Source organism: Rhinoderma darwinii, chromosome 4, assembly GCF_050947455.1.
Source record: "Rhinoderma darwinii isolate aRhiDar2 chromosome 4, aRhiDar2.hap1, whole genome shotgun sequence".
Lineage (NCBI taxonomy): Eukaryota > Metazoa > Chordata > Amphibia > Anura > Rhinodermatidae > Rhinoderma > Rhinoderma darwinii.
In genome coordinates this window covers 248,319,275-248,347,212 of record NC_134690.1, presented here as the reverse complement: position 1 = coordinate 248,347,212, position 27,938 = coordinate 248,319,275, and the positions used below count along the sequence as shown (strand labels likewise).

Genomic DNA, 27,938 nt, shown 5'->3' with positions numbered 1-27,938 from the left:
GACATTGTCACATTGCTTGCATCATTGCTGGAACAGAGAGCTCATTAAAATGGCACGTCATGGGATTATATGATTACTCACCATGTTGAACATACAGTATGATCATAGATTACGTCTTTTAAAATTAATTATGCATAGTATACTAGACCTGAACAGAAGAAATGTTTGCATTTTATGGTTTTACTTTAACCCCTTAACGCACCAGGACGCATCGGTGCGTCCTGCATTGCAGTGCTTTAAGGCACCGAGACGTACCGGTACGTCCTGGCTAACAACTGTCACACTGTCAAAGGACAAGGTGACAGAACTGTGCCATCAACTGTTTGACAGTTGATCGGCACAGTAAGACGGCAGCGATCACTGTGATTGGTCAGGCACAGCAGACTGACCAATCACAGCTCCTTGAGAGTAACTGTATATGATGGAGCTGGCTCAAGCTGAGCCAGCGCCATCACCGCCGGGAGTCGGCTGTATATTACAGCCGACACACCACTGTAACAGCCAGGACCAGAGCTGGCCTCCAATCCGATTAACCCCTTGAATGCAGCGATCAAAAGCGATCGTTACATCTAGGTGGTTTCTAGCCTGTCGTCACCCTTGATGGTTGCTGGGGCCGCGGGTGTCAGCTGTTTGTCACAGCTGACATCCTGCTCTAATGGCCAAGACTGGAGCTAGGCTCTGATCTGGCCGATTAACCGCTTAGATGCAGTGATCAAAAGCGATCGCTGCAACTAGGTGGTTAGATCGCACCCGATGGTTGCGAACGCCAAGAATCCGCACCCGCGGGGGTGCCGATGGTTGCAATGGCAACCAGAGGCCTAACAATGGCCTCCTGGTATGGAAGGCTATTAGGCCCTGACAGTGTATTACAGCTGTCAGCTATTCACTCTGTAGACAGTGCAGTGTATTGGAATAGCGATCAGAGCTTCATTCCTTCAAGTCCCCAAGTAGGACAACAAAAAAAGTTTCAAGTTATGCCTTTCTCCCATAAGGCTTTTATTATATCGGAAAAACGGAAAACATTAAAAAAGTACATATATGTGGTATCACCTCGTCCGTAAACGACACGAACTATAAAAATATCATACTATTTTACCCGCACGGTGAACACAGTAAAAAAAAAAAATAATCAAAAACAATTCCAGAATCGCTGTTTTTTTTTGGTCACTACCCCTCCCAAAACAGAATACAAAAAGTGATCTAAAAGTTGCATGTACCCCAAATGTACAGCTCGTTCCGCAAAAAACAAAACCTCCCACAACTTTTTAGACGGAAAATGAAAAAAGTAATGGCTCTCATAATGTGGCGACACAAAAAATAATTGATTTGAAACACAAGTGATTTTATTGTGTAGACGCTGTAGAACATAAAAAAACTATAAACCTATGGTATCGCCGTAATATTATCAACCCGCAGAATAAAGTAAAATTGTCATTTATAGCGCATATATAACGCCATGAAAAAAAAGAATAAACAACATTATCAATTGCTTGTTTTTGGTCACATATCTATCAATTATTATTTATTTACCGCATTATAAAACCCTCTAATGCCCTGATGTACTCCGCACAGTTTACATATACCCTGATGTACTCCACACAGTTTACATATACCCTGATGTACCCGCACATATTACATATACCCTGATGTACTCCGCACAGCTTACATATACCCTGATGTACTCCGCACAGATTACATATACCCTGATGTACTCCGCACAGATTACATATACCCTGATGTACTCCGCCCAGCTTACATATACCCTGATGTACTCCGCACAGATTACATATACCCTGATGTACTCCTCACATATTACATATACCCTGATGTACTCCTCACATATTACATATACCCCTGATATACTCCGCACAGTTTACATATATCCTGATGTACTCCTCACAGCTTACATATGCCCTGATGTACTACTCACAGTTTACATATACCCTGATGTACTCCACACAGTTTACATATGCACTCACATTATAAACTGAAATACCAGCAAAACCACAAACAGAACAATTACCAAGCAACATCCGCGCTCCAAAAGCCAAATGGCGCTACCTCCATTCTGAGCCCTACAGTGTGCCCAAACAGCATTGCCATGCAGAGAGAATATGGTTAACAGTTTAAGGTATTTGTCTTCAGTGGCACGAACTGGGCACAAAATATTGTGCACTAAAATGGCATATCAGTGGAAAATTACAATTTGCACCATCCACTGAGCGTTCATTTCTAAAAAACAATGCTGCAAACATTACCCAAATAGTCCTCAAATGCGCACAGTGCTCTTTTACTCCTAAGCTCTGTCATATGTCCAGACAAATGATAAATGCCTTGAGGGGTGTAGTTTACAAAAATAAAAGGACTTTTAAAAAAACACGATGCCAACATAAAGTAGACATATAGGAAATGTTAACTAGTAACAATTTTGTGTGGTATAACCATCTGTCTTACAAGCAGATACATTTAATTTAGAAAAATGCTAATTAAAATGTAGGACCGGTTCTATGTTCTTTTTCAACACAGACACCCATCAGTAAAAATACTGAAAGGTGTCAGTGGCCAATAGAAATGAATGGGTCTGTAATTACGGATGAAATACACGGTCGTGTTTCATGGGGCCTAAGAGTGGTTGTTAGGCACTGTATGCCTAGCAACCAGACTGTCAGACATAACTCGGCTGATCATAAAGTTGGACTGACACTGTGCTGACAGCAGAGGGGAAAGAAAGCAGCTTAACAAGTTATGGTTCAAGGGTCCATTCAGAATGTTCTTTACTAATAAACCGTTAGCTATAAAACTATAGTTGTATTTCAAAAGGCTGAAAGGCTATGTGCAACTTTTTAAAGCATGTTTTTTAAAAAAAAAAAATGTGTATCAGTGTGTTTGGTACAATGTTCTAATTACTTTTTATTAAGAATTATTTTAACTTTTTGAGATACAGCTGCTTTGTGTCCAACTGCTAACGATCACATCTAAGTTATTAACTGCTGACCTGACGGATACAGGTTTCAGCTCGAGATACAGCTGCTCTGTATACAGGATACAAAGCGGCTGCATCTCAAAGTAAAAATAATTTTTAATAAAAAGTAATTAGAAAGTTGCACCAAACTTAATGATACACGTTTTTATTAAATATATATATATATATATATATATATATATATATATATATATATATATATATATATATATATATATATAATTTTATTTCTTTTCAAAGGTGTACATAGCTTTTTAAGTTAATTAGCTCTTTAATTAAAAAAAATAATTGCCGCATTTTCGGATGACTGATGTGTACACAAGTTTTGCCAAGGAACAAAGCTACGTACAGTGAAGAGAAATAAACAAGCACAGTAGCAACCATAGTAGATGTAATAAAAGCAACTGAATTGTAGAAGTAGTAGTTGCAGCAACAGCATTTGTAGTATCAATTTTTTTTATTGTTCCAGACCTCCAAAGTAAAACACATCGTCTCCAAGCTCTGAATCTCCTGGTCATACTTCTCCCTGATGTACATCGTGATACCCTTAAGGTTAGTTTACATTTGTTAAGTCCAGTTTTACCCATACATTGGATGATTTTCTGCATGTGTTGTATTTTGGACACTGCACCATTCCTCTTGAGAGGTTGTCTGGTATTGCAGCACCGTTATATCCACTGAAGTTGAGCTGCAAAATCAGACAGCCCACGCACAGAAGTGGAACGGTTACTGTAAAAAAAATAAAAATAGAAAAAAAGCAGCCACTTTTTAGTAGAACCATGGCAGGTCTGAAATTTGCTGGTGTATTACAGGTGTCTGAAACTGGACTTTTGTGAATGTCAAATACGTATATTTTTAAGTGTGTGTTTGTGTATACACAGGTATACTGCATATGTATTTATGTGCGTACAGTATATATCATAAAAACATAAATACATACTTAAGTTAGCGCTTCCTGTTTGTGGACGGTAACAAAACATTGAAGCCACTGACCTAAAATCAAAGCCATCAAGGTTGTGTCCCTATTTAGCATTCAAGAAATAACATAGTGAAGTAACCTCTTCAAAACTGTCATTTTGGCAACAGTTTTCCTACAGTCAGTGGTACAATTTTACAAACCTAAAGCTTTGCATTTGCAAAAGAAATGAGCAGTTTTATCTGCAACATTTAAAGCTTTACGCCTCATTCACACGACAGGGTCCGAGTGTCGGCAGATAAAATCGGCCGTTTGGGGCCGTTTTTCCCGGCCGGTTTGCATCCGTTTTGCATACATTCTGATTCCGTTCCGGGCCGTTTTTAACGGCCGATTTTGACCCGTTTAGCATCCGTTTTTTTCCCTGTCCGTTTTAAAATCGGATGAATTTCATTTAACTTTGTTGACACACACAGCCCTTTGTAGGTAATGCCACACAGCCCCTTGTAGGTAATGCCACCCAGCCCCTTGTAGGTAATGCCACCCAGCCCCTTGTAGGTAATGCCACCCAGCCCCTTGTAGGTAATGCCACCCAGCCCCCTGCAGGTAATGCCACCCAGCCCCCTGCAGGTAATGCCACCCAGCCCCCTGCAGGTAATGCCACCCAGCCCCCTGCAGGTAATGCCACCCAGCCCCCTGCAGGTAATGCCACCCAGCCCCCTGCAGGTAATGCCACCCAGCCCCCGGCAGGTAATGCCACCCAGCCCCCGGCAGGTAATGCCACCCAGCCCCCGGCAGGTAATGCCACCCAGCCCCCGGCAGGTAATGCCACCCAGCCCCCGGCAGGTAATGCCACCCAGCCCCCGGCAGGTAATGCCACCCAGCCCCCGGCAGGTAATGCCACCCAGCCCCCGGCAGGTAATGCCACCCAGCCCCCGGCAGGTAATGCCACCCAGCCCCCGGCAGGTAATGCCACCCTGCCCCCGGCAGGTAATGCCACCCTGCCCCCGGCAGGTAATGCCACCCAGCTCCCTGTTGGTAATGTCACCCTGCCCCTTGTAGGTAATGCCACCCTGCCCCTAGTAGGTGATGCCACCCAGCCCCCCCCCCCCCCCACATTCCAGGAGAAGTCACTGACTTCAATGTCCATATATGGACAGTGTAGTCACGGACTTCTCCTGTAGCGGAATCCCCGGCCATAGAGTGGGGGATTCCGCTGCAGAATTGAGTGACATCGCTGTGTCCATATATGGACAGTGTAGTCACTCACTTCTCCTGTAGCGAATTCCGACTCCTACAGGGAGCAAAAAAAGACCCTCCTCCTCCTCACATGCACTCTGCACTGTGAGGAGGAGGAGGAGAGAGAGCACGTGCGACGGAATACATGGCCATCACTCGGGACACATTCCGGTTATGGCCGTGTATTACCCGGCCCCATAGACTTCTATGGGGGCCGGGTAAACGGCCGAAAATAGGGCATGTCCCATTTTTTGACGGCCAGGTTTCCCGGGCCGTCAAAAAATCGGTCGTGTGAATGGCCCCATTAGGGGTCTATTGTTCCTAATGCAGCCGGGTGACGGCCGATTTATGAACGTCCGTCACCCGGACGGGAAACCCTGTCGTGTGAATAAGGGCTTAGAAAAAATAAAAAAAACAAACCTCCTACAATATTCACATGGTCATACCTAGTGTTTTCAGTTTCTATAAGGCTGGTGTCAGACACTGCGTTTTTGTTGCATTTTTTGGTTTTGTAAATAGCCTCCCATGTTTCTTAACGGTAGTTAATCAGCAATAACAAAAAGAATTCTAAAAATGCAACAAAAACGCAGTGTGAACCCAACTTTATAAAAAAAATGTTACACTTGCTTTGTAAATGTGGCATGCAGGTGGGATAAATTAAGCCACACCCAAAAGCTAAAAATTGGTACCCATTAACAAAAAAAAAAAGGGGCCCCAAAGGTTATATAAAATTGGAGCAGACAGCCATATTTATTTGTCTCCCATACCATGTGGATAAGGGCCTGTTCACATCTCCGTTACAGGTCTCTGCCGCAGATCCGGCAGAGATTACTGGAATCGGTAGTGCAGGATATAGTTTCCGGTAAAACCGCTGACAGAACCCATTAAATTCAATGGTGTCCATGGTGCAACGGAACCGATTGGCAAATAGTACTCGGACTACAGTAAGCACATATTTGGCAACAAAGAGGTTAAAGCAACTAGTACTTGAAAAGACTTGTACTATGTTCAAGACATCTGTAAGAGAAAGCCCATGACTAAACTTGATGCTGGTATGTGGGGCATAAAGTATCTTGTGTTTTCCATTGTGTTTCAGGCTCTACTTGAATTTCTTCAAAGGGTTGTTGATCACAGAGAACAAAATAAAATGACTCTGAAAAACGTAGCTATGATAATGGCTCCGAATCTCTTTTCTGTTCCGTCCTCCTCTCTGAAAGCTCTGGATCAGGACGCCGTTACCAATGCAGCCCAGACAGCTTCTGTCATGCTATTCATGATCAAATACCAAAAACTCCTGTGGACGGTATGTTAACCTCATGTCATATCCAATTTAGAAAGAATTTTCTGTAAAGTTATTTGTACACAGAGGCAAGTGCAGTGATAAGGAAATATTACCTGCTCCGATTTTATCATACAGCTTTTACAAATCGTACGAGTCTTCTATATATGGCAGGTTGGGCTGTTGAAATGAGGCTGCTGACCAGTTGTTTTTTCTTGTACATTCAGTGTCTTACAACTAGGAGCTCCAGAACGACATATTTTATGAGCAATGAAGTGGAACTCAAATTTGTTCACTTGGTGGGACATCATTAATTAAATATATCCCGCTGTGACGCAGAAGCTCCTTACCTTTAGATCTTTATCCATGCTATTCACCTTTTTTAGACATTTTTCCACCAGAAACCTTGATGACCTATCCATAGAATCCTGTGGATATGCCATAAATGTCCAAGATGGGGGAAACATCTGTCTGTTTTTAAATGTCTGGTCCTTGGGGACCAATGGCTGATACCCTGATTAATCCCCAAAACAACTTTTTCCCTGACATGCCACTCTTGACCAGACACTGATCTTGGTTCTCTAGACTGATGCTATTTCAGGAGAAAAAGCAAGAACGGACACCCAGGCTTTACAATCAGTTAGATATACCATGAATGTCTGAAGTCATAAGACCAATATAAAGTAGGCTTTCTAAGTTGTTGCTCATTTGCTGACGGTCTGTCCCATATGTTAGTCTAATTTTCCAGATAAATACCCAACCAGTCTACAAGGTAGACCTGCACCTATACGGTATATGTTAATTCTGCCATACCAAAACCGATTTCTGAAAACGTACACAACATCTGATGTCTCTGTGTTGAAATGGGTGAGCACCCTAAAAGCACAATATATAATAAAGATTTTTCCTTACACGAGAAAAATGAAATCCCCCTGTCTAAGATCAACCACCCTGGCAATCCCTCTGCAAGGTATAACATTTGGCCACTTTGACATCACGAAACAATACTACAAGTCGTAGATCTAGCAAATATACTTATTACTGTTTCCTATTTGGAATATACCATAAAGAGGCTTTGGTCCCCAAACATATGTGGTACATAACAGAGGGGGTCCAAGGTGTGTTTTATTTTTTTTCCTCCTCTGGCTAAAGTTTACAATGCAGCCATACCTGCTGTGACGGATCGAAGGGTGGTTCTGGTATTTTTGACAGTGAGACTAGCACTGCAGACTGCAATGTTGTTGCTGTTTAAAATATTCAAAACGCAGATGGAACCCACGAACCGTAGTGTGAACAGAGCCTTATACAATTCTTTTGTTGTGTGTATTGGCCATTTTGCAGGTCTAGAAGCAGATTCATGTGTATTAGAGCTCCACTTAAATGCAGTAGATGCAAAGAAGATGAGAAGCTGCCAGACAGAAATTACCTGGTAGAAATAATAGACTGAGGATTGACGTATTTTTTTTCTTGACATTGTAAAGTGAGACCCGGGATGGTGGTGTAGAACCAATGTGCAGGATAGCTGCGGAAAGGTGGAACGGAGACCAGGAGTTAATGGAAAAGTCACTTTACTTAGGCTGGTGTTGCACACGAACCTGGAAGATAGCAACACAACACTTCTCAGAATACATGAGAGGCACAGTCTCTTTAACGTGGCACAACTTGGTACGAGCAATGCTGGCAGGTCACCACTCCGTTGCAGGACAGAGTCTCCAAACTTCTCACTTGTCAGATACCAACATTCATCTCGGGATCCGTGGACATAGCGATGCCACGTGGACAGACTTACGGTGGGATATACATTCTCTATGGGTCTGCATTGCAGACTGTGATACAACTTGGAACAATTTTTTATTGTGGATTCTCATGGAATCTATGAGAAGTTAAATTTCCATGTATAAGATTACAGGTACACGGAGATACAGTATGGGCTCCTAGTAAGTTATGGACCCCATAATACTGATCCGTAATTTACAAGATGGCTGTAGCCGTGTGTTTTTTTTGGTTTTTTTTTTATGATTGATATCATAAAATGTGATTTCTTTTACAGATCCCAACGTTTCTTGTTGCACAAGTAAGACAACAAAACAAGAAAAAAACTTCCAAGGAAAGAGCTATGAGGAGGTTATTGAAAAGAATGGCATACGACAAAGAGAAATCTGAGAAGACCGAAAAGAATGCAGATGTAAGCATGGACTTTACAATGAAAGTACATTGGTATCTTTAACCATGTAACCATATTGTTCTGTAAGATAAAATATTAACCCTTTCTGTCACTCATTAACAGCTACATCCCTCACTAACTTCAGAAACCTCTGATCTCAGGTGTTAACTGATTAAACACCACATTTAATGTTATGGTGGCCCCATTCGGGAACCCTGCTGACAGGATTGCCAATATCTCCCCATTTAAACATGTAGCCTGTGTGCTGTGATACTGTCCCACAAATATTATCATGCCTAAGCTCAAATGTGTTGTTTTATGAAGTAATGCTTGGATGGACACAGTCTGGGAGAGCGGCTTTCCTTGCTAGCTCATAGAAGGGGGCCCTGAACGGAGGATCTCTCCCTCTATGATGTCCATTTGCCCGAAAAAGGCATATGGAAAGGGGTTGTCTTCATGAGAATGTACTGGCCAGTAACTTAAAGGGAACCTGTCACCAGCATTTCACCTATTAAACCGACAATACCTGGTGGTAGTGGGTGAAAAATAATTTCTATATAACCTATAATTATCTTCTTAGTCGGCTCTGTAGCTTTAGTATTCAGTTTTTTAGTGTTCCCACACCGTATGCTAATGAGCATAAAAGAGTCATATCTTCATTTGAAAAGAGTCACATCTTCATTCCTCAAGTCTTTCCGAGTTTACCCCGCCTCTGTACTTTTGATTGACCACTCCACGCCTTCCCCAGCACACAACATCCCACGCTTGTGCATTGATGTCCTCTTCTGGGGTGTGCGCACAAGGGGACAACGAATTATTACGATAAAAGGAGCAAAGTGTTTGCAGACCGTTATTTACAGTCAGAGGAGGAGTTTAGAAGAGGGGATAATGGCAATGAAGGTTTGATAGCAGCGGCCAGTGAGGGATAAGTAAAGTTCAATAGGTAAAATGCTGGTGACAGGTTCCTTTTTTACAGCCCCCCCTGTAGATAACGCCATACAGCCCCCCTGTAGATAACGCCATACAGCCCCCCTGTAGATAACGACATACAGCCCCCCTGTAGATAACGCCATACAGCCCCCCTGTAGATAACGCCATACAGCCCCCCTGTAGATAACGACATACAGCCCCCCTGTAGATAACGACATACAGCCCCCCTGTAGATAACGCCATACAGCCCCCCCCCCCATAGGGAATGCCATACAGCCCCCCCCCGTAGGGAACGCCATACAGCCCCCCCCCCCGTAGGGAACGCCATACAGCCCCCCCCCCCGTAGGGAACGCCATACAGCCCCCCCCCGTAGGGAACGCCATACAGCCCCCCCCCCGTAGGGAACGCCATACAGCCCCCCCCCCGTAGGGAACGCCATACAGCCCCCCCCCCGTAGGGAACGCCATACAACCCCGCCCCCCTGTAGGGAACACCATACAGCCCCCCACACAGGATAGGTGACACATGTGTGATCGCTGGCAGCGATCGGGAGAACGGGGGACCGAAAGTCCCCCAATGCTCTCCATGACTAACCTCCAACTTCCGGCATCTGCGCAGCTCAATAAAAATGAAAGGAGCGCTGGTCACACATGCGCACAAGCGCGACCGGCGCTCCATTCATTTCTACGGAGCTGCCGACACAGACCCCGGAAGTCCGAGGTTTGTGATGGAGAACTTCAGGGGACTTTCAGTCCCCCGTTCTCCCTATCAATGCCAGCGATCACACATTTATCCCCTATCCTGTGGATATCCTGTGGATAGGGGATACATGTCTTGTTTAATGGCAGAGCGGGTTGATATCTCCCTGCTCTTCCGTAGTCGTGTTCAGTGGCGTCTCGCTGTTGCAGCCATAGCGGCTGCTAGCGGAGCCTCCGGCCATGGTGGGGGCCCGTGCCGGCGGGGGCGACACGGGCCCCCTCATGTCGTGGGCCCGGTAGCAGCCGCTACAGCTGCTACAGCGGTAGTTACACCACTGAAAGCCACCTATGTAGGTCCCGATCGTGCCATGACAATCGTGATATGATCTGTCGAGGAATGGACACAAGACCTTTTGACGGTGTCCTGTGGTATCTGGCACCAAGACATTAGCAGCAGATCCTTTACAGGGGAAATTAACTTTCAGAAAACTTCTGACATCTCATAGTGACATGTCAGAAGTCTTGATAGGTGGGAGTCTGATCACTGAGACCCCAACCAATCGCTAAAATGAAGCGGCAGAAGCGCTTGTGTGAGCGCTGAGCCGCTTGGTTTCTGATTGGCTTTTCTCGGAAAGCCGAGATAACGGTGCACGGACTCAATAGAAAGTCTATACGCCCGTACACTAACTGCTCGGCTTTCCGAAAAAAGCCGATCAGAAACTAAGCGGCTCATCGCTCACGTCCGTGCTTCTGCTGCTTCCTTTTAGCAATCAGTGGGGATCTCAGTGCTCAAACCCCAACCGATCAAAACTTTTGATATGTCACTAGGACAATGCTTGAGAAAGACTCACACTGAGCTGAAACTTTTTTTCACAAATTTGGTAGTGCAGCCTCACTTTCTGAAAGTTTAGTTACTCTTTAAGCCCCGTAAGTTGTGAGGTAGGGCCTCCATGGATTGAACTTTTTCCACCACATCCCAGAGATGCTCGAATTGAGATCTGGGGAATTTGGAGGCCAAGTTAACACTTTTAAACTACTTCTCATGTTCCTCAAACCATTCCTGAACCATTTTTTCCGTTTGAGAGGACACATTATCCTGCTAAAAAAGACCACTGCCATTAGGGAATACCATTATTATGAAGGGGTATACTTGGTCTGCAACAATGTTTTAGGTCAAAAACACATCCACACGAATGTCAGGACCCAGGGTTTTCCAACAGAGCATTGCCCAGATAATCACACTGCCTCCTCCGGCTTGCCTTCTTCCCATAGTGCATCCTGGTGCCATCTCTTCCCCAGGTAAATGACGCACAAGAACCCGGCCATCCACATGATGTAAAAGAAAATGTAATTCGTCAGACTCGGCCACCTTCTTCCATTGCTGCATAGTCCAGTTCTGATGCTCACTTGCCCAATTCAGTCGCTCTCGACAGTGGACAGGAATCGGCATGGGCACTCTGACCGGTCTGTGGCTATGCAGCAAGCTGTGTGTTCTGACACCTTTTCTATTAAAACCAGCATTAACTTTTTCAGCAATTTGTGCTACAGTAGCTCTTCTGTGGAATTGGACCAGTCGCGAATCATTGCCGGTTCATTAGTCCCGCCTTGGACCACTTCTGCTAGGTACTAACCACTGCATATTGGGAACACCCCACAAAACCTGCCGCTTTGGAGATGCTCTGGCCCAGTCGTCTAGCCATCACAATTTGGCTGTTATGGCTGATCGGTGTAATTGTATCCTGCCTGCTTCCATGAGAATACTGATTTTACAGACAACATTTTACATACATTTCTTTTAAAGCAACGTTAACATGAAGTATTTGATGCTATTATTAAAGAGCTTTCCTTATTTTATTGGCAGCTTTGTGTGTCTGCCTACCTTCTATAAATCTATATATCTTTATTATACTCCTTTATCCTTGCACGAAATTTTATCCATAAACTCCACAATGTCTTTCATGATGATAATATTATAACTCAATCCTCTATTACAAATATATTGTAGCTGTGCATTGGTGCATTTGTTACTAAGGTCTATACGCCCTCTTGTGGAAGAACTTGAAACTTGTTTGCAGTACAAACTGGTTTAAAGTGTAGGTTCACCTTTTTATTTAGGCAATTGCATTAATACTAATTGGCTAATTTATTATATGAAAGATCCTTTAAGGCTGCCCGTACACATAGCGGTTTGTGCTGTGCGTCAGGGAAAAGCGAGGCATAAACTGTACGTGCTTTTCTGTAATTTGCTGCACACTTTTTGGCCCCGCAACAAATACACTTGAAGCATGTGTTTTATGTCCTAGCCAGGTGGCCAAGAAACAAATCGCAAAACCTGTTTTGGTAATTGCCACATGATTATCGATTGCATGGCGCACAACCGCTTAGTGTACGGGCAGCGTAATAGAAAAGGGAAGCTGTGAGGGAATGCAGTTTCCTACAATACATTGCTGCTGTGGGAAATTAAAGTGCGTTTTTATCAGATCGCTCCTTTTAAGAGATAGAGAGCACTCAATTCTATGTGATTTTTAGATTATTTTTATATAGTTATTTTTTAAACTTTTATTATTGTAAGATATTTTACCATTATGCAGGCAGACCTCTCTGATGTTTAACAATTTAAGAATTTTAGTCTGACATTCAGACACTAATGTCAGGGCCAAACTTACTGGTCTTTGCCTATAAGTGGCCCATTATCCGAGTCTGATCAAGGGAAAAATCTAATGTGGGAAATTAGAAATCCAACCATCTATTTAGGTTTTCAGAGAGTCCTGTTATCTCTTAGTGATCTAGCATTTACTAGTGTACCAAATTCCATGTATATGTGTAGAAGTCTAGACTTTCATTCTCTCTCCCTCTTTCTTTTTTTGTTTCCCTAATAACAGAATGACACTGAGAAATTCATACGGGTGCACGCACCTCAGTTTTCCAAGGTTTCTATGGTGGTACAACTAACTAAAGACTTAAAAGCTGGTGATATACTAGCCCGGTTTCTTAATCTGGAAAGGTAAAACTTTTTTACATTTTTACTATAATTTAATGTTCTATAGTGACTTGTCAATTGTATCTGTTATACCTACCATTCTATCATTTGCATGGGCTATAATTCCCGGCATGTCTCCTTGTTGCTTCCTGTTAAAAATCCTATTTGTAAGGCCAGTGCTTTCAGTTCTTGTTCTTCTAAAATCATGGTGGAATGCGTCTTAAAGGAGAACTACTAAAAAAAAAGGTCATTAGCATGCATAACAATGTCCAATATAATATCTTTTATGAGTAATCGGTACTTGTAAGTGGCTGTGCTCCTCACTGCTGTGTATCCATGACAATCTTTTCACAATTACCATGCCTTTCCCTTCTTTTTTCCCTGGTTGTTCTTATTTAATGTTTGCTTTACTGTCCTTTCTAGTGAAAAGGAACCTGTCATGTTGAACAAGCAGTCCAATCTGCAAGCAGATGGTTAGGCCCTGTTCACACAGTTTTTTTTGCAGGCAGAAAAAAATCTGCCTCTGAATTCCTTCAGGAATTAAAATTTTGACCTGCCTGCACTTTTTAGCCGCGGTTTTCGCAGCATTTTTTGCCTGTCGCCATTAAAAGCTAATGCAAGGACCGCGGGCAAAAAACGATGCGCAAAATGATCGGAAATTAGCAGGATTTTTCTGCCTCTCCTTGATTTCCCTGGGAGGTCAGAAGCAAAACCGCGGCGAGAAAGGACATTCCGCTTTTTTTTCTCCCGCGAGCGCCTAAAAAACGCCATGGAAAGAAAATTCCTCTGCCTCCCATTGAAATCAATGGGACCTTTTTTGGCACGGATTCCAATGCGGTTTCCACATCAAAAATCAGCGGAAAAATACTCAAACAGAACAGAAGGTGTCCGGTTTCAAACCCAGAAACTCCTTTTGTCCCAGCGAGTAGTTCTTATTGAACTACTGGTGCTACCGAACATCTCCACTACTGAATCTATGTTTAGGTTCTCTTGATTTTTGCCTTTTGAGATTCCTTGCCTTGAATACCTTACTAGTCTCACCCTTCTGGCTTCCTATGGAAGCGTGGCCCTTGCACTTTCTATTAGCCATACTTTCAAGCTTCCTGCCTCTAGTCTAGTTCATTGCTGTCTTACTCTACAAACTGTTGCCACTTATCTGTGTACCGAACTTGGATTATTTCCTGATCACGTCTCTGCCTGAGGGTATGTTCACAGTTCCCTTCTGCTCTTTCAACAAGGAGTAATAACTGTCTGCAGTGAATGTTTTCTATTTCCTTTAAACAAATGGACTCCGTTTTCTAAAGGTCAACATGGGTACCTTACACCTCTAGCATCTTTACTACTCTCATGGTGACCCTGCATGTATGTTACCTTTGCTAAAAAAAAAAAATTAGCCACCAAAAGGAGAAAAAAAGGGAAAAAGTTATAAAACAATCAAATTAGTAAGTTATGACTACCTGAGAGCCCCTAAATAACCCATTTAAAAATAGACCAATGCTAGTTGTTGTAAACCAGTTGTATACTTAGAAAAAAGGCTGGATTAGGGTAATCGGTTTGGTGGGGTACCCTTTCTCATCTCTGGAACCCAGATCTTACCAGTATCCTTATTAGAGCTACATATAGGATAGGTCGCTTCACATGCGCATGACACGCTCTACTAATCTCTATGGAAGTTACGGAGGCAACAAATTTTCGAACTGGATTTTTGGGTGGAAACTGTTTCAGGCAAATGGTTGAGATTTTAAAAATCGCATTCACATGATACGCATACATCTTCCACATAGAGATTAGAGCATGCTGCATGTTTAGGCCTTTTAGGCTATGTTCACACGGAGTATTTTGGGGGAGGAATATCTGCCTCAAAGCTCCAAACGGAATTTTGAGGCAGATATTCCTCCCCCAAAATACTCCGTGTGAATAGCAATGATCGCGCCGTTTTTCGCCCGCGGCCATTGAGCGCCGCGGGCAGAAAACACGCTTTCTCCTGCCTCCCATTGAAGTCAATGGGAGGTCGGAGGCGGAAGCGCCCGAAGATAGGGCATGTCGCTTCTTTTTCCCGCGAGGCAGTTTTACTGCTCGCGGGAAAAAGACGCCGACGCCTCCCATTGAAATCAATGGGAGGCGTTCTCGGGCCGTTTCTGCCGAGTTTTGCGACGCGGTTTCCGCGTCAAAAAACTCGGCAAAAGACCCCGTGTGAACATAGCCTTACAAAGTAGAAGAGGTTAACTCCACAGCAAAATCTGCAACAAATCCACTACGTGTGGGTGGGGGGGGGGGGGTTACACTTATACTTCTACTGGGAGAGTCAAATGTGTGGCTCCCTGTAACCTCATTTAGGCTGGATAGAACCACCAGATGGCCATCAGGGGACTGCCGTTTTATTTAGCTGTGGGGATCCCAGAGATGAGCAATGTATACACTACAAACATAAATGGTGACTGTCAGGGGCATTTCTAGAAAATGCTGGGCCCCATAGCAAACTTTTAAAACTTGTAGTGAAACTACAACTTCCACTATGACCTGGGTATGCTGGCGCTTGGGATCAGAAGAACTGGCCTGGGAAAAGAGCGGGAAGTGGAGGCCCTCTAGGTGCCCCAAGTTTTAGAGACCCCTTCTGACCTCCCTATAATTCAGCCCTGCTTGGAAATGTTTCCTATAGTCAAACACTGTATTTTATGAAAGTGCTAATATATATATATATATATATATATATATATATATATATATATATATATATATATATGTGTATAGTACTGTGGTTGAATACGATATCTTATGAAATATTTTGCCTTAGTTGCAGTACGATAGATAAATACTGTATTTGAGAAAGTGAAAAAAAAATGAATTTCAGTCACTTAAAGGTTGTTGCAGGTAGTACAAATTATGTTGGCACAATATATCTTCGAGTTGAGTAATTTATTTAAAAAAAAAAAAAGGAACATAACTAGAGTGGCTAAATTCTTGCATTCTATTCCTGAACTGTGAGCTACCAGACTTTGTTTCCTCTGTGGTCGGTAAGGACCACCTATTTACAAATCTTGTCAGCTGATCGTGCGTGTTTTCTTTTTCAATCGCCTAGAATTGTATTAATAATGGTCAATACTAAATAACTCACAAAAATATCCTATTAATGTTTGTAAATTATTTTCTTTCGTTTCCAAGCAACAGTTTTGTCTGTACACAGCTCTTTCCTGTTTCAGATAAATGTGGTTTGGATGTGGTCAAATTAATCTTGATATTACGCCTTCTGCATTTCTGAACCTGTTGCAATTATTCACATAAATAATTTAGAAATCAGTGCAAAGGTTTTCTGTAATGTGCATATTCGGACAGTATTCTTTTTCCTTTATTAGGCAACTGACAGCAGAAATTGCTGAAAGGTCTTTCAGCCCCAGCCAAACACGTGCACTAAATATGACCATACGGCATCAAGCCTAAGGGAAGAGGGGATTAATTTCCTAGGACCTATTTGTGGAGGTTTTCTTTATTAAAGATCCTCTTACACAGCCCAAATATGGGCCGCAAAAATGAGCGCCAATCAATGCTATGTATGGGGACGAACGATCGTTCCTCTTCATAAGTTTCCATTGTCAGCAGCACATCTCCCTGTTTATACACGAAGATGTGCTGCCAACTAGCGGCCATTTTATTGGTCGCATAAATGAGCAGATCGGCCGATGAATGAGCATTTGTAACCAGGGCAACGATCAGCCGATTGATGAGCACAGAGCAATGATCAGGAACGAGCTTTCATATGAACACTCGTTTGCCCCATCAGTGGCCCATGTAAAAGGGCTAAAGAACTTTTTTTCTTCTTCCTGTCTTCTTTTCTTTGACTTTTAAGGGTTCAGACACACATGGCAGATCTTGTTGCAGATTTCCACGACTGAAAATCTATTTCATTAATCTGAATTTCTGCACCAAAATCCACAACATGTGAATCTCCCCTTAGTCGGTTATTTTCCGTTTCTTAATGTCTTTCTTTTTTTTTTTTTTGTATTCCTCATAAAACTTCTTGAAAACCATTATTTTTTTTGTTTTAGCATTCAAATTGTAATATTTTTTTTACGAATTTGGGTCATGTTAACACTATACTACTGTATACTACCCCTGTAATATCTATATATAACTTGCCTTTTAACTGCATTTTATTGGACATAGCACTCAGGCCCCATGCACACGACCGTGCCCGCAATCACGGCCCGCGATTGCGGGCACGGCCGGCCGCTGACTTACAGCCGCATTTTCGGGCCGTGCTCCCATACAAAGTATGGGAGCACGGCCCGCAAAATGCGAAAGAACGGACATGTTCCATAATTCCCGGAACATTTCCACGGCACTGACACCCTTCCGTAGTGCTACGGAAAGGTGTCAGTGTTCAATGAAAGTGAATGGGTCAGTTTTTGCGGACCGCGATTGCGGTCCGCAAAAACGGAGGTTTTTTACGGTCGTGTGCATGGGGCCTTAAGCAAATGAATATCATATCAAATAGTTAATAATTATAGCAAAATAAAAGAAGTAGTTAGATAAGTAATGCAATACGTTTTCTGTAGGTTTAAAGTCACCGTATATTTGTATGACTATTTTATACTTGAATACTTATACTTATTGTTTATCCACAAGACATATTACATTTTGTAAATAGCTAAACTTGACAAAGATTCAGGGTCCTACTAGTTTTTATTTGTAAATATATTGTGTTTTTATATTGGCAGTGGCACATCAAGAAATTTAAGGAAAGAAGAAGTTAGCTTATATGAAATAGGAGGAAATATTGGTAAGTGTGGCGTTCCCATGGCACCTCTCTGATCCTCTACCGGTCCCCTATTTACACTGGAGTATGATGACTTGTCGCCCCTACTGATGACCCATCACCTGAGCCTGCTACGGTTATAGATTTAAATTGTCAGTAGCTCCATGTCCGGGACTGCACACTCTTTCTGCTATCTCTTTTGGCTGGGCTGTCCTACTTCTGAAAGCAAACAACCCCTTGTTATAATCACCTTTCTTAAGGGACACATTTTTTGAGAAACATTAATAAGGCCTCGCGTCGCTATTTTCATATATCCTATAGTCTTTAGTAGAGAGTGACCACATATGTGCATCCACCTATGCTAAGAATTGGTCAGACCCAATTGAGTAGAAGGAAAAAAGGAAGATGAAGTCACTAAAGAGGTAGAGAAGGAAGGCATTCACTCTATGAAAATGTAGGGGATTCTAAAGTAAAATATACTACTATCAATTTAAAGAACTACTCTGGTGTATTCCTGTTCCGCATTCCCCCGCTGTAGTATATGATGCAGTGTAATGTTGTTTATCAAGTTATCTGGTGCTTTATTTCAGGGGTAGCCAAGCCACTCCATTTCGGGCCGCTGCCGGGTCATATGATCTTCACTCTGACTCTCTTAATCCTACAGTGTCTGCTGTAGAATCTGGTGGTCTATGAGACTCCCATCGAGGCTGTTATAGACTTGCATTTAGACACTCACTACCGGTCTTTACAGCAGACACTGTAGGATCCAGAGAGTCCGAGTGAAGATCATCTGTCCCAGTGACATCCTGTGAAATACAGCATCCGGTAAGTTGATCCACAACATTACACTTCATGTCCCCACATAATATAACAGGGTTGGGAAGTCATTCAGGGCCCTCCTCTTTTGGTCCGCCGCATCAGAATGAAGCGGGTGCTAAGATATTGGCAAGTGTGCCGACTCACAGCATTGACTTAGACTGTGCTGATGTCTAAAAACAGGTGTCGGCAGTCTCACACTACTACTTCCCCTACTTTATATTGCCAATGGAGGGAAGCCGTAGTCTGAAAGTCATTTTCAACATCCATCACCAAGACTACAGTCATAATCTCTGGCTGCTTTTAGGATAAAGCTGGACACTAGCTTTAGCTCTTCAGCTATACAAAATAGCTTATGTGCAACCTTCTCAAATTTTCTAACCTAATTATAACCAATTCTCTCTATTACTCTAGGTGAACGCTGCCTTGAAGATACAACGCATATGACAGATTTGTCTCAACTCAATCCAAATGCTGAATGGGTTATAAAGCCAAAGGCCAAGGAATGAGCTGACAGGCATAGAAAATAGCATAATGTTCAATAAAGCAAGATATGGTATATAGCAAAAGATTCATTGCAATGATAATGACAGTATGTACATAATCTTATAATTATTACTGGGTACAGCAAGCCCATTATTTATAGCCATGGGTGATTCAGATTTTACCACCAGTTCTGTTAATTTATTAACAGTAATGAAGATTATTACCCTGGTTTCCAATATACTGTAGCAGTGTGCATGGAAAGAAAACCTAATATTAAGTAAAGTAATCCAAAAAATAAAGAGGGAACAGTAGAATATCATTTTCATGAGTAATGATTCTGTATTACTCATAAAATCCACTGATAAAAGAAAATAATTTTGTTATCCATACAAAACTCCATTGTGTTAACTTCAGTTTTCACAAAGTATCATTTTGCCTTACTAATATGTACATGAAGGAACTAATGTAGAAGGACTAAATTTTCTTTTTGTATATATTTTTTTGTTATATATGTACATATTATATACAGTATTTTTAAAAAGACCGTCTGAAGAAACCGGGGTCGTTGAAAAGTACTTGCGCGTACCTAATTGTACTCGTTTTTTTTTTTTTTTTTGTTATATTGCTTTGTAAGCTATGTTTTTTACACAAGTCTGACCGGCATGTAAACTTTGTGTTTACCTGTTCAGGTTTACACATCATTCATGTACCGCTAAATTCTTAATGTGACTTCTCAGGCGGACTATGGCTGAAACCTGGTAGCTGTACGAGAATAATTTATTAGCACAGAAAAATGTAACTTTACAATAACTTTCAGTACTACCGGTACCAATATCCATTTGGCAAATGTTGTGAATATTGTTCTTTATACGGTATTTGTAATTACAAGAGAAATTACATAGCTAGCAATGGACATTTTTTTTTGTATGTTGCAAATATTCTTGTTAGATTTATTTTACAGTACACTATAAAGTAGATATTCTAACTGTCCTAAAAGGGAACATGTTACCAAGATCATGCTGCTCTAACCGCAGGCACCAAGACTTCGTAAAAGGTCCGAATATAATCAACAATTTTTTTTTTTCGCTGTATCGTGGCCAGTGTTCTTTTCTAGGCTCAGGGAGACTTGTCTGCTGGGCGGTTACTTTTTCTTGACTTAATATGGCTGACAGATCTCTCCTTATATATAAATAGGGAGAGACCTGTCAATCGTAGTGAGCTAACAGTTCTTCACTTGCCACCCAGCAAACACTTCTCCCAAAGTCTGTAACATGATATTGCAACTAAGTGTTTAAAGCCATGTCCTCTTTAAAACGCGCCAGTGCTTTAGAGTTAAAGCGGATCTTGATCGCCGGACCGGTCATTCTGCCCGCATAAACTTGGTGACGGGTTCCCATTAACTTGTGATTTTGACCATGTTTTTGTTCTCTAGATAAAAACTTTGTTGGTAAAGTGAACTACAAACCTGTGTAACATACACATTAGTCCAGTCTGTACCACAACTCTCAACATGTATTTTGATGTAGACTATGTTATATTCTTGTAATTGTATGTGAATACAGAAACGAAAGGTTAAGCCGTTCTATGGTTAGTAGGATAGAATGTAATCCACCACTCAAACCCTACTATACAAAGAACTAAGGTGATAAGGAGATTAAATTGTGTTACATTATATTATTTTGTTATATATATTGTATATAAATACATTCTCTAAAAAAAATGTTTTCTAGATTTGTTTTATTTCTGGACTGTCGACCGAAGTGTTTTGATGCTATTCCAAGAAGCGCTTTCGGACATTGTTAAAATTTGCGAATATGGTACAGTACTGGACTTTAAAGGATTTAAAGGAAATGTAAAAATAAAATAAAAAAAATCAATAAACCCTTACTATGATATCCTTCTATTTGAGCCTGTCTTGTCCCATATTGCAAGCCAGACTGTGAAAAACAAAAAAAATATTTGTATGTATATCAAAAGGCATGCATTCGGCCTCCCTCTCCTTCATAGACGTCAGGTAAAACTTTTCTTACTGGGAGACCACTTTCTGCAACAGGAACCCACCACACTGCTCTGTTTTTTAAGTCCAACCACTTAAATCCCAGTCTCTTGAATATTGGCTGGAAATGTACTTTCGAAATAAAAAATATATTTTTTCTATATATACATACGTGTGTGTGTGTATATGTGTGTATGTATATATATATATATATATATATATATATATTCTAGATTTAGTGCAACATATTGTTATTGATATTAGCGGTTACAGGCTTGAAAAACATTTAATTAATTGTCATGAAAAACAAATTGGATGCTGCCAATACGAAACTGCATATATGTTCCTGTAGTACATGGTAAATGACACAAACCTGGAATAAACTTACAAAGCAGACGGGTTATTATGCATTTTAGTTGGAGTTATTTTTTTTAAACTAGAGCAAATAAAATATTCTAGAAGTAGTAATTTTTAGTTAAAGGAGTTGTCCAGTCCCTAAAAATTGATGGTCTAACCTCTGTACGAGCGCAGCCACCTCTTCATTACTTATCTGCTTGTACGGTAAGTCTCCGACACACTTATAGCGGTAGTTGATGGTACTGTAGCCTTTCCATTAAAGTGAATTGGAGAAGGCTATAATACTGTGAAACAAGAGTCGGACCCCGACCGATCAGATATAGGTGGTGATGATAATTTTTAAGGACTGGGCAACCTCTTTAACGTTTTATATACCTAAAAGTTTTAACACATATTGAAAGGCTTTGTCACAATCTGTGGGTATGTGGACCGACCAGGCCGCACCGCCGTAACGGAGTAGCAGCTGGCCAAACAGTGTATGAAGTCTATATAAAGGCCAAGCACAAAGGGTACCTGTAATAGTCCAGACAATAGCAGCGGCTTAGGCACAGATGGAACTTTGACGGCAAGTGATGCAAACGTGGCAGAAGGTACTTGGCGTGGCAGATGACACCAGACGTGGTGTATGACGGCAGGCGTAGCAGATGGCACAACACTACTCCAGCACTAGAAAGGGCACACGAACAAACACAGCATGGTATAAAGGTAGCAGGGCATGGGAACGCTGGGAACAGGATATGACTAGGGGACTACTTGCAAGACTAACATAGGGATACAAGCAACGCTCAGGCAAGGAGTGAAAGGGCAGGGCCCTTTTTATAGTCCAGGGTGATCTGGAGATAATTAATTATATACAAGTGTGCCCACTGGCCCTTTTAACGCCGGGAACGAGCGCACGTCCGTGCACACTAGTAGTCACTGCAGGGCAGCATGGATAAGAGCGCTGGCGTCTCCTACGAGGGAGGTGCCGTCCCGGACAGGGAAGTCTGTGGTCGGGTGGGGGGGTAAGTGAGAGTTACAGTCTGCAGCTAGGGACATTACAGTCTTTACGTGTACTTCCAGTTTCACTGACCGTATTATCGGGTAACAGCCACACATACACTGAGAAATCTAAACCTCTGTATGGATGGGAGCCTATAGGTCTGCTTTAATTAAAACATACTTCCAATTTTACTGACAGACAAAAAAACTAATAATAGTTTTTCTAAATTACTTGCATTAGCAATTCTGCTTCTAACTACAGCATGGATGGTCTATAGTCCATGCTGCCGGCAGGTCATAACTCTGCAGTAGTCAAGAGATCGTCCTCCTCGTCTTCATAATTTCCATATCCAGAATGGCCGCCAGCGTGGTAGAATGTAATGTGATCCTACAACGCTAGCAGCCGTTTTGGAGACGCTAGCCTAAGAAACGACCCGGACACTGTCTCCTAATGCACAGTTATGAACCACTGGCAGCACGGACTGTAGACAGTCTGTGCTGTAGTTAGAAGCAGAATTGCTAATGAAAGTTATTTAGAAAAGCGATTATTGCGCACCCTACTGCATTATAATCTTTTTTTTTTTTTTTTTTTTTTTTTTATATAATGTCAGTATAATTTGAGGTACACACTAATTAAAGCAAAACGACAGGCTCCCACCCATACAGAGGTTCGTATTTCTCAGTGTATGTGTGGCTATTACACAATAATCTTTCTCACTGATGGCTTAGATGCTTGTAGTTTACAATGCTCCGTCAAGTGCCATATTGCACATATGGATCCATACCAAAAAAAAAAAATTCTCTCATTCATATGGAAATAGTCAGTAAAAACCGCCATATGCGCCTCTGCACATAACGCATCATGATACAGCTGTGTGCATGGGGTCTAAAGCAGTGAGTCTCTGACACCAAGGGTTGTATGTTTTACCACTTGGTCATAAGTTGTCCATTAGTCGTACTGGCCAGTTTTTGATCTCCTTCACACAGTGTTTTAGCATTGTGTTTTAAACCGCGTGAAAAACACATATATAAATGCCAGCGTTTTATTTAAATGTAACAGGTGCTTTTGGCGTTTATGCATTCGTTTTTGGTGGTGTTTTGTATAAAGTGTCATTTTGTACATGTGTTTTTCCTGTCATTTTTGAAGTTCTATTAAGAAGCCTTTGGGTAGGAACAAACCAGACGGAAACCCTGCGGATTTTCCGCAACGGAATTCATTCTGGAAAATCTGCAGTGTAGTACAGTAGCAGCAGTGTGGTAAGATTTTAATAAATCTCAGCCACACACAGCCGAAAAAATCTGCAGAAAAAAACTTTAGATATTGACCTGCAGTGTGTTTTTTGACGCCGCAGCATGTCGATTTCTGTTGTCACTCTTCTGTTTCAGGTTTTCCCCATTGAATTCAATGGCGAGGTTTAAATATTTTTTTAATATTTGTTTTAAAGAAAAACATTTAAAAATGTTTTTATGTAAAACTACAGCAATGATCAATAACCTATATTGTTTTTCAGACTTGGAGCTAAATGTTTTTTGTCAAATGCTGCCTTTTCCATTTTAAAGTCTGGTCAGCACTGAAGGAATGGTCACAAGATGACTTCGACTCTTTACAAGGTCATAATGAATACACCGCTCTGACTGTATTACTTCATGATTAGTATATGCTTGACGTTATAAGGATCCATGCAGGCTTGTAGTGCTTTATTATAATCATGAAATGGAATGTCCGTACACATGGGTTCCAGCAGTTGTCCTCTTCTTACCATCTCTGATAACTCTGATACCATAGTGGTTAGTTTTGTTAGATCTACCAAGAGGAGAAAGGTGTATATAATTATAATATACAGTTTTATAGCTTTTGTTCAGTCTATAAAATATATTTAGAATAAAAAATATTTGTGGGTGTGCTTCTTTAAATAAAGCTTAGAGGGGGTTTTCCACCTTCTGATGACCTATCCACCGAATAGGTCATCTGTACATAATCTGTGGGGGTCTGACACCAGGACCCCGCACAGATCAGCTGATCAGATGCCTCGGTGTACCGGACGTACATGCCGCAAGCACTTTGCTCCGGCCACGGAATAGCAGCTGAGCTGCAGCCCTTCAGCTCTGCTCCTATGCTATGTACGGAGCCAACTGATACTGGGCTCCGTAATAGCATTATGTGGCACAACATTCGGTGCCCGCAGGCCACCGGAGCGGTTTACCGGTGGGTGTCGGACCCACACCGATGACATACTGATGACCTATCCGGTGGATGGGTCATCAGTTGGCAGAAGGTGGAAAACCCCTTTAATCGTTATGTAATAAAGTCATGCAACTTTGTTATATACTCTGCTTTTCAATTACACACGTTTTTTCATTTAGCTCTGTTAGCTGTCTGTGAGTAGGAATATTCTCATACCACCCAACTTTCAAGAGCTGCAAAGAGGGCAATTTTTATTCATTTTAAGCCATGCCTCTAACCACGCCCAATCCCCTCCATACAAACCCAGTTCAGCCCACACTGAATAATGCCACTATAGCTGCCCCCACACAGTATAATACCCCATAGTGCTTCCCACACAGTATAATGCCAAAACTGCCCCAATACATTTTAATGCCCCCATACATGCACCTATACAGTATAAAGCAAACAGAGATGCCTACATACAGTATAATTCCGCATAACTGCCCCATACAGTGTAATTCCCACACAGAAGCCCCCATACAGTCTGTCACCTTAGCTGCCACCATACAGTGTAATGCCCCCATAGTACTGCAATGCCCCTGTACATCGTGCCACAGTGTCCACTGAAAATAGAGCTCACATATATGGTGCCATGGCCACAAACCATAGTGCGTCCAAAATTCACCTCTAATTTCTTTGGAAGTTCTGGGCTTTTTGGTTATCATTCGTATTATCCGTCTTGGTTATGTTTTGTTATTAGGGAGCGAAATGTGCTGCCCAGTGTCAGAAAGCTTAGTCTCGGTCACAGGTCATTGGTCGTCCAACAGGATAATAACCAAAAACACACAGCTAAAAACATCCAAGAATCGCTAAGAGCAAAGCATTGGACTATTCTGAAGTGGCCTTCTATGAGCCCTGATCTAAATCCTATTGAACATCTGTGGATGGAGCTGAAACATGCAGTCTGGAGGAGGCACCTTCAAACCTGGGACAGCTGGAGCAGTGTCCTCACGAGGAGTGGCCCAACATACCTGTGGACAGGTGCAGAAGTCTCATTGAGAGTTAGACAAATCGTTTGTTTACAGTGATTGCCTCAAAAGGTTGTGCAACAAAATATTAAGTTAAGGGGACCATCATTTATGTCCAGGCCAGTTTCATGATTTCAAAAAAAAAATAAAATTCTGTTGAACAACAATTCAAAAGCAATGTCTGATTTACATTAGTTGATTCTCAGTAAATTAAAATGTATTATTACCCTTTGTCTGTTTCAAGTTATTTCAGTGACCATTGTGGGTTTTCCTTTCTTTAACAGAAGGGTACCAACAATTTTGTCCACTGCTGTATATACAGCCCCAGAACCAAGCTCCGTATATAAACACAGCACCATAACCAAGCTCAGTACATAAATACAGCGCCAGAACAAAGCTCAGTACATAAATACAGCACCACAACTAAGCTCAGTACATAAATACAGCACTAGAACCAAGCTTTGAAATATATACAACACCAGAACCAAGCTCCTGCTTCACCCCGGTTCTCTGAACCGGCTGTAATTTTAAAAACAAATTCAGGAGAACTGGAGCGAACTTGGCCCCCTTTCAGCCTCGGGCCCTGGGCACGTGCCCAGATTGCCATCACTATAATCCGCCCCTGAATGGAGCTAACTCCCGTGCAGATCTACAGGTACATCCATGACCGAAATCAGAGTGTCTGCCTCAGGTTATGGTCGCAGGTTCCTGAACGTGTGAACATAGCCTTATGGTTTCAGCATGTTAAGGTTATTTCTTGTTTAATGAAAGTTATAAAATTTACCTATATACTTTATCAATTCCTCACGGTTTTCAAGATCTCTGTTTCTTGTCATAAAATCTGAACCTTCCTTGTTTACCTCCAGTGGATAAAATTCCTGTCTTGTTCATGTGATGGACACACAGGTGCTGGACTAATTAGTTACAGTACAGTTATAAGAGTGGTGTCTTGTAATGAGCCAAGCACTTGTGTGTCCATCACATCAACAGGACAGATTTGTAATCCAATGGAAGTAAATAATGAAGTTTCCTATTCAATGACTGCAAGCAGAGGTCTTATAAACCGTAAGGAATTCATAGAGAAAGGATATTGAAAAATTATTAGTATATATATGTTTTTCCATTAAACAAACAACCTTTATTTTCTGCAATAGTATGACCAGTATAAATGCATGACTTGGCAGTTGTAATGTAATGCCAATTGCTGACAGGCCTATTGTTGTGGAATCCAGTTCTGGACAGGTTTTATTTTTATCTGTGTTATCCTTTGCTTCCCTCCCAATAAGCAGCTACAAAACTGTCGGTCAAACAATCATTTGACTAAAAGCAATTTTGTGTCTACGGCCAACTTAAAGATAATCTGTCACCTCTCCTGTCCATGTCAGTTTTAGTAAATACTTGTATACATCGTGAAATCATACCTCCCATCTGTCCCGGATCCGGCGGGAGACTCCCGGTTTCTCACCGCTGTCCCGGGCGGTCTGCAAAATATCCCGCTGGGTACTGCAGCTGTATCAAAACAGCTGATCGCTGCTGACAGGCGCCCTGCATGCCAGACGTCGGCAGCAGCGATCAGAAGGCAGGAGTCTTGCGGCAGTGTTCTGACTGGGATCGATGCCTGCCCGGGAGTGGACCAGTCCGGTCACCTGACCTGTCATCTGACCTCACCACTCAGGTGACCGGTCAGGTGACTGGGCTGGTCCCCTCCCGGGCCGACATCGACACCAGTGAGAAGGCCGCTGCAAGACTCCTGCCTTCTGATGGTGAGTGACATCAAAGCAGAGCGGAGAGTGGCAGCAGTAGGGCTGGCATACCTCTACCGCTCTCCGCTCCGGAGGCATTGTGGCACAAAGTATAATGGGGTTGTGTGGCACTATGTATATGGGGGAGGGGGGTTGTTTGTTTGGCACTATGTATAAAGGGGAGGGGGGTTGTGTGGCACTATGTACAAGGGGAGGGGGGTTGTGTGGCACTATGTACAAGGGGGGAGGGGGTTGTGTGGCACTATGTACAAGGGGGAGGCGGGTTGTGTGGCACTATGTACAAGGGGCAGGGAGTTGTGTGGTGCTATGGACAAAAGGGGGCTGTGTGTGGCGCTATCTACAGGGGGGCTATGTGTGGCGCTATCTACAGGGGGCTGTGTGTGGAGCTATCTACAGGGGGGCTG

General features: G+C 42.2%; 2 protein-coding genes across 3 annotated transcripts in view; one reads left to right on the top strand and one right to left on the bottom strand.

The window, feature by feature from the left end:
* The window catches only part of ARHGAP18 (Rho GTPase activating protein 18), a 152,027-nt gene extending 132,722 nt beyond the window's left edge, over positions 1 to 19,305 (top strand). For both annotated transcript variants that reach the window (XM_075864262.1, XM_075864261.1), the window contains exons 10-15: positions 3,453 to 3,535; positions 6,232 to 6,438; positions 8,465 to 8,599; positions 13,090 to 13,211; positions 17,903 to 17,964; positions 19,171 to 19,305. In XM_075864262.1, the coding sequence (XP_075720377.1) occupies positions 3,453 to 3,535; positions 6,232 to 6,438; positions 8,465 to 8,599; positions 13,090 to 13,211; positions 17,903 to 17,964; positions 19,171 to 19,265 (704 nt within the window). In that variant the 3' untranslated portion in view covers positions 19,266 to 19,305. The remainder of the gene's footprint in view (positions 1 to 3,452; positions 3,536 to 6,231; positions 6,439 to 8,464; positions 8,600 to 13,089; positions 13,212 to 17,902; positions 17,965 to 19,170) is intronic.
* Positions 19,306 to 24,165: 4,860 nt separating this feature from the next.
* The window catches only part of LOC142761070 (enoyl-[acyl-carrier-protein] reductase, mitochondrial-like), an 87,267-nt gene continuing 83,494 nt past the window's right edge, over positions 24,166 to 27,938 (bottom strand). Inside the window, exon 10 of the mRNA XM_075864260.1 lies at positions 24,166 to 24,380. Within this exon, the coding sequence (XP_075720375.1) occupies positions 24,217 to 24,380 (164 nt within the window). The 3' untranslated portion in view covers positions 24,166 to 24,216. The remainder of the gene's footprint in view (positions 24,381 to 27,938) is intronic.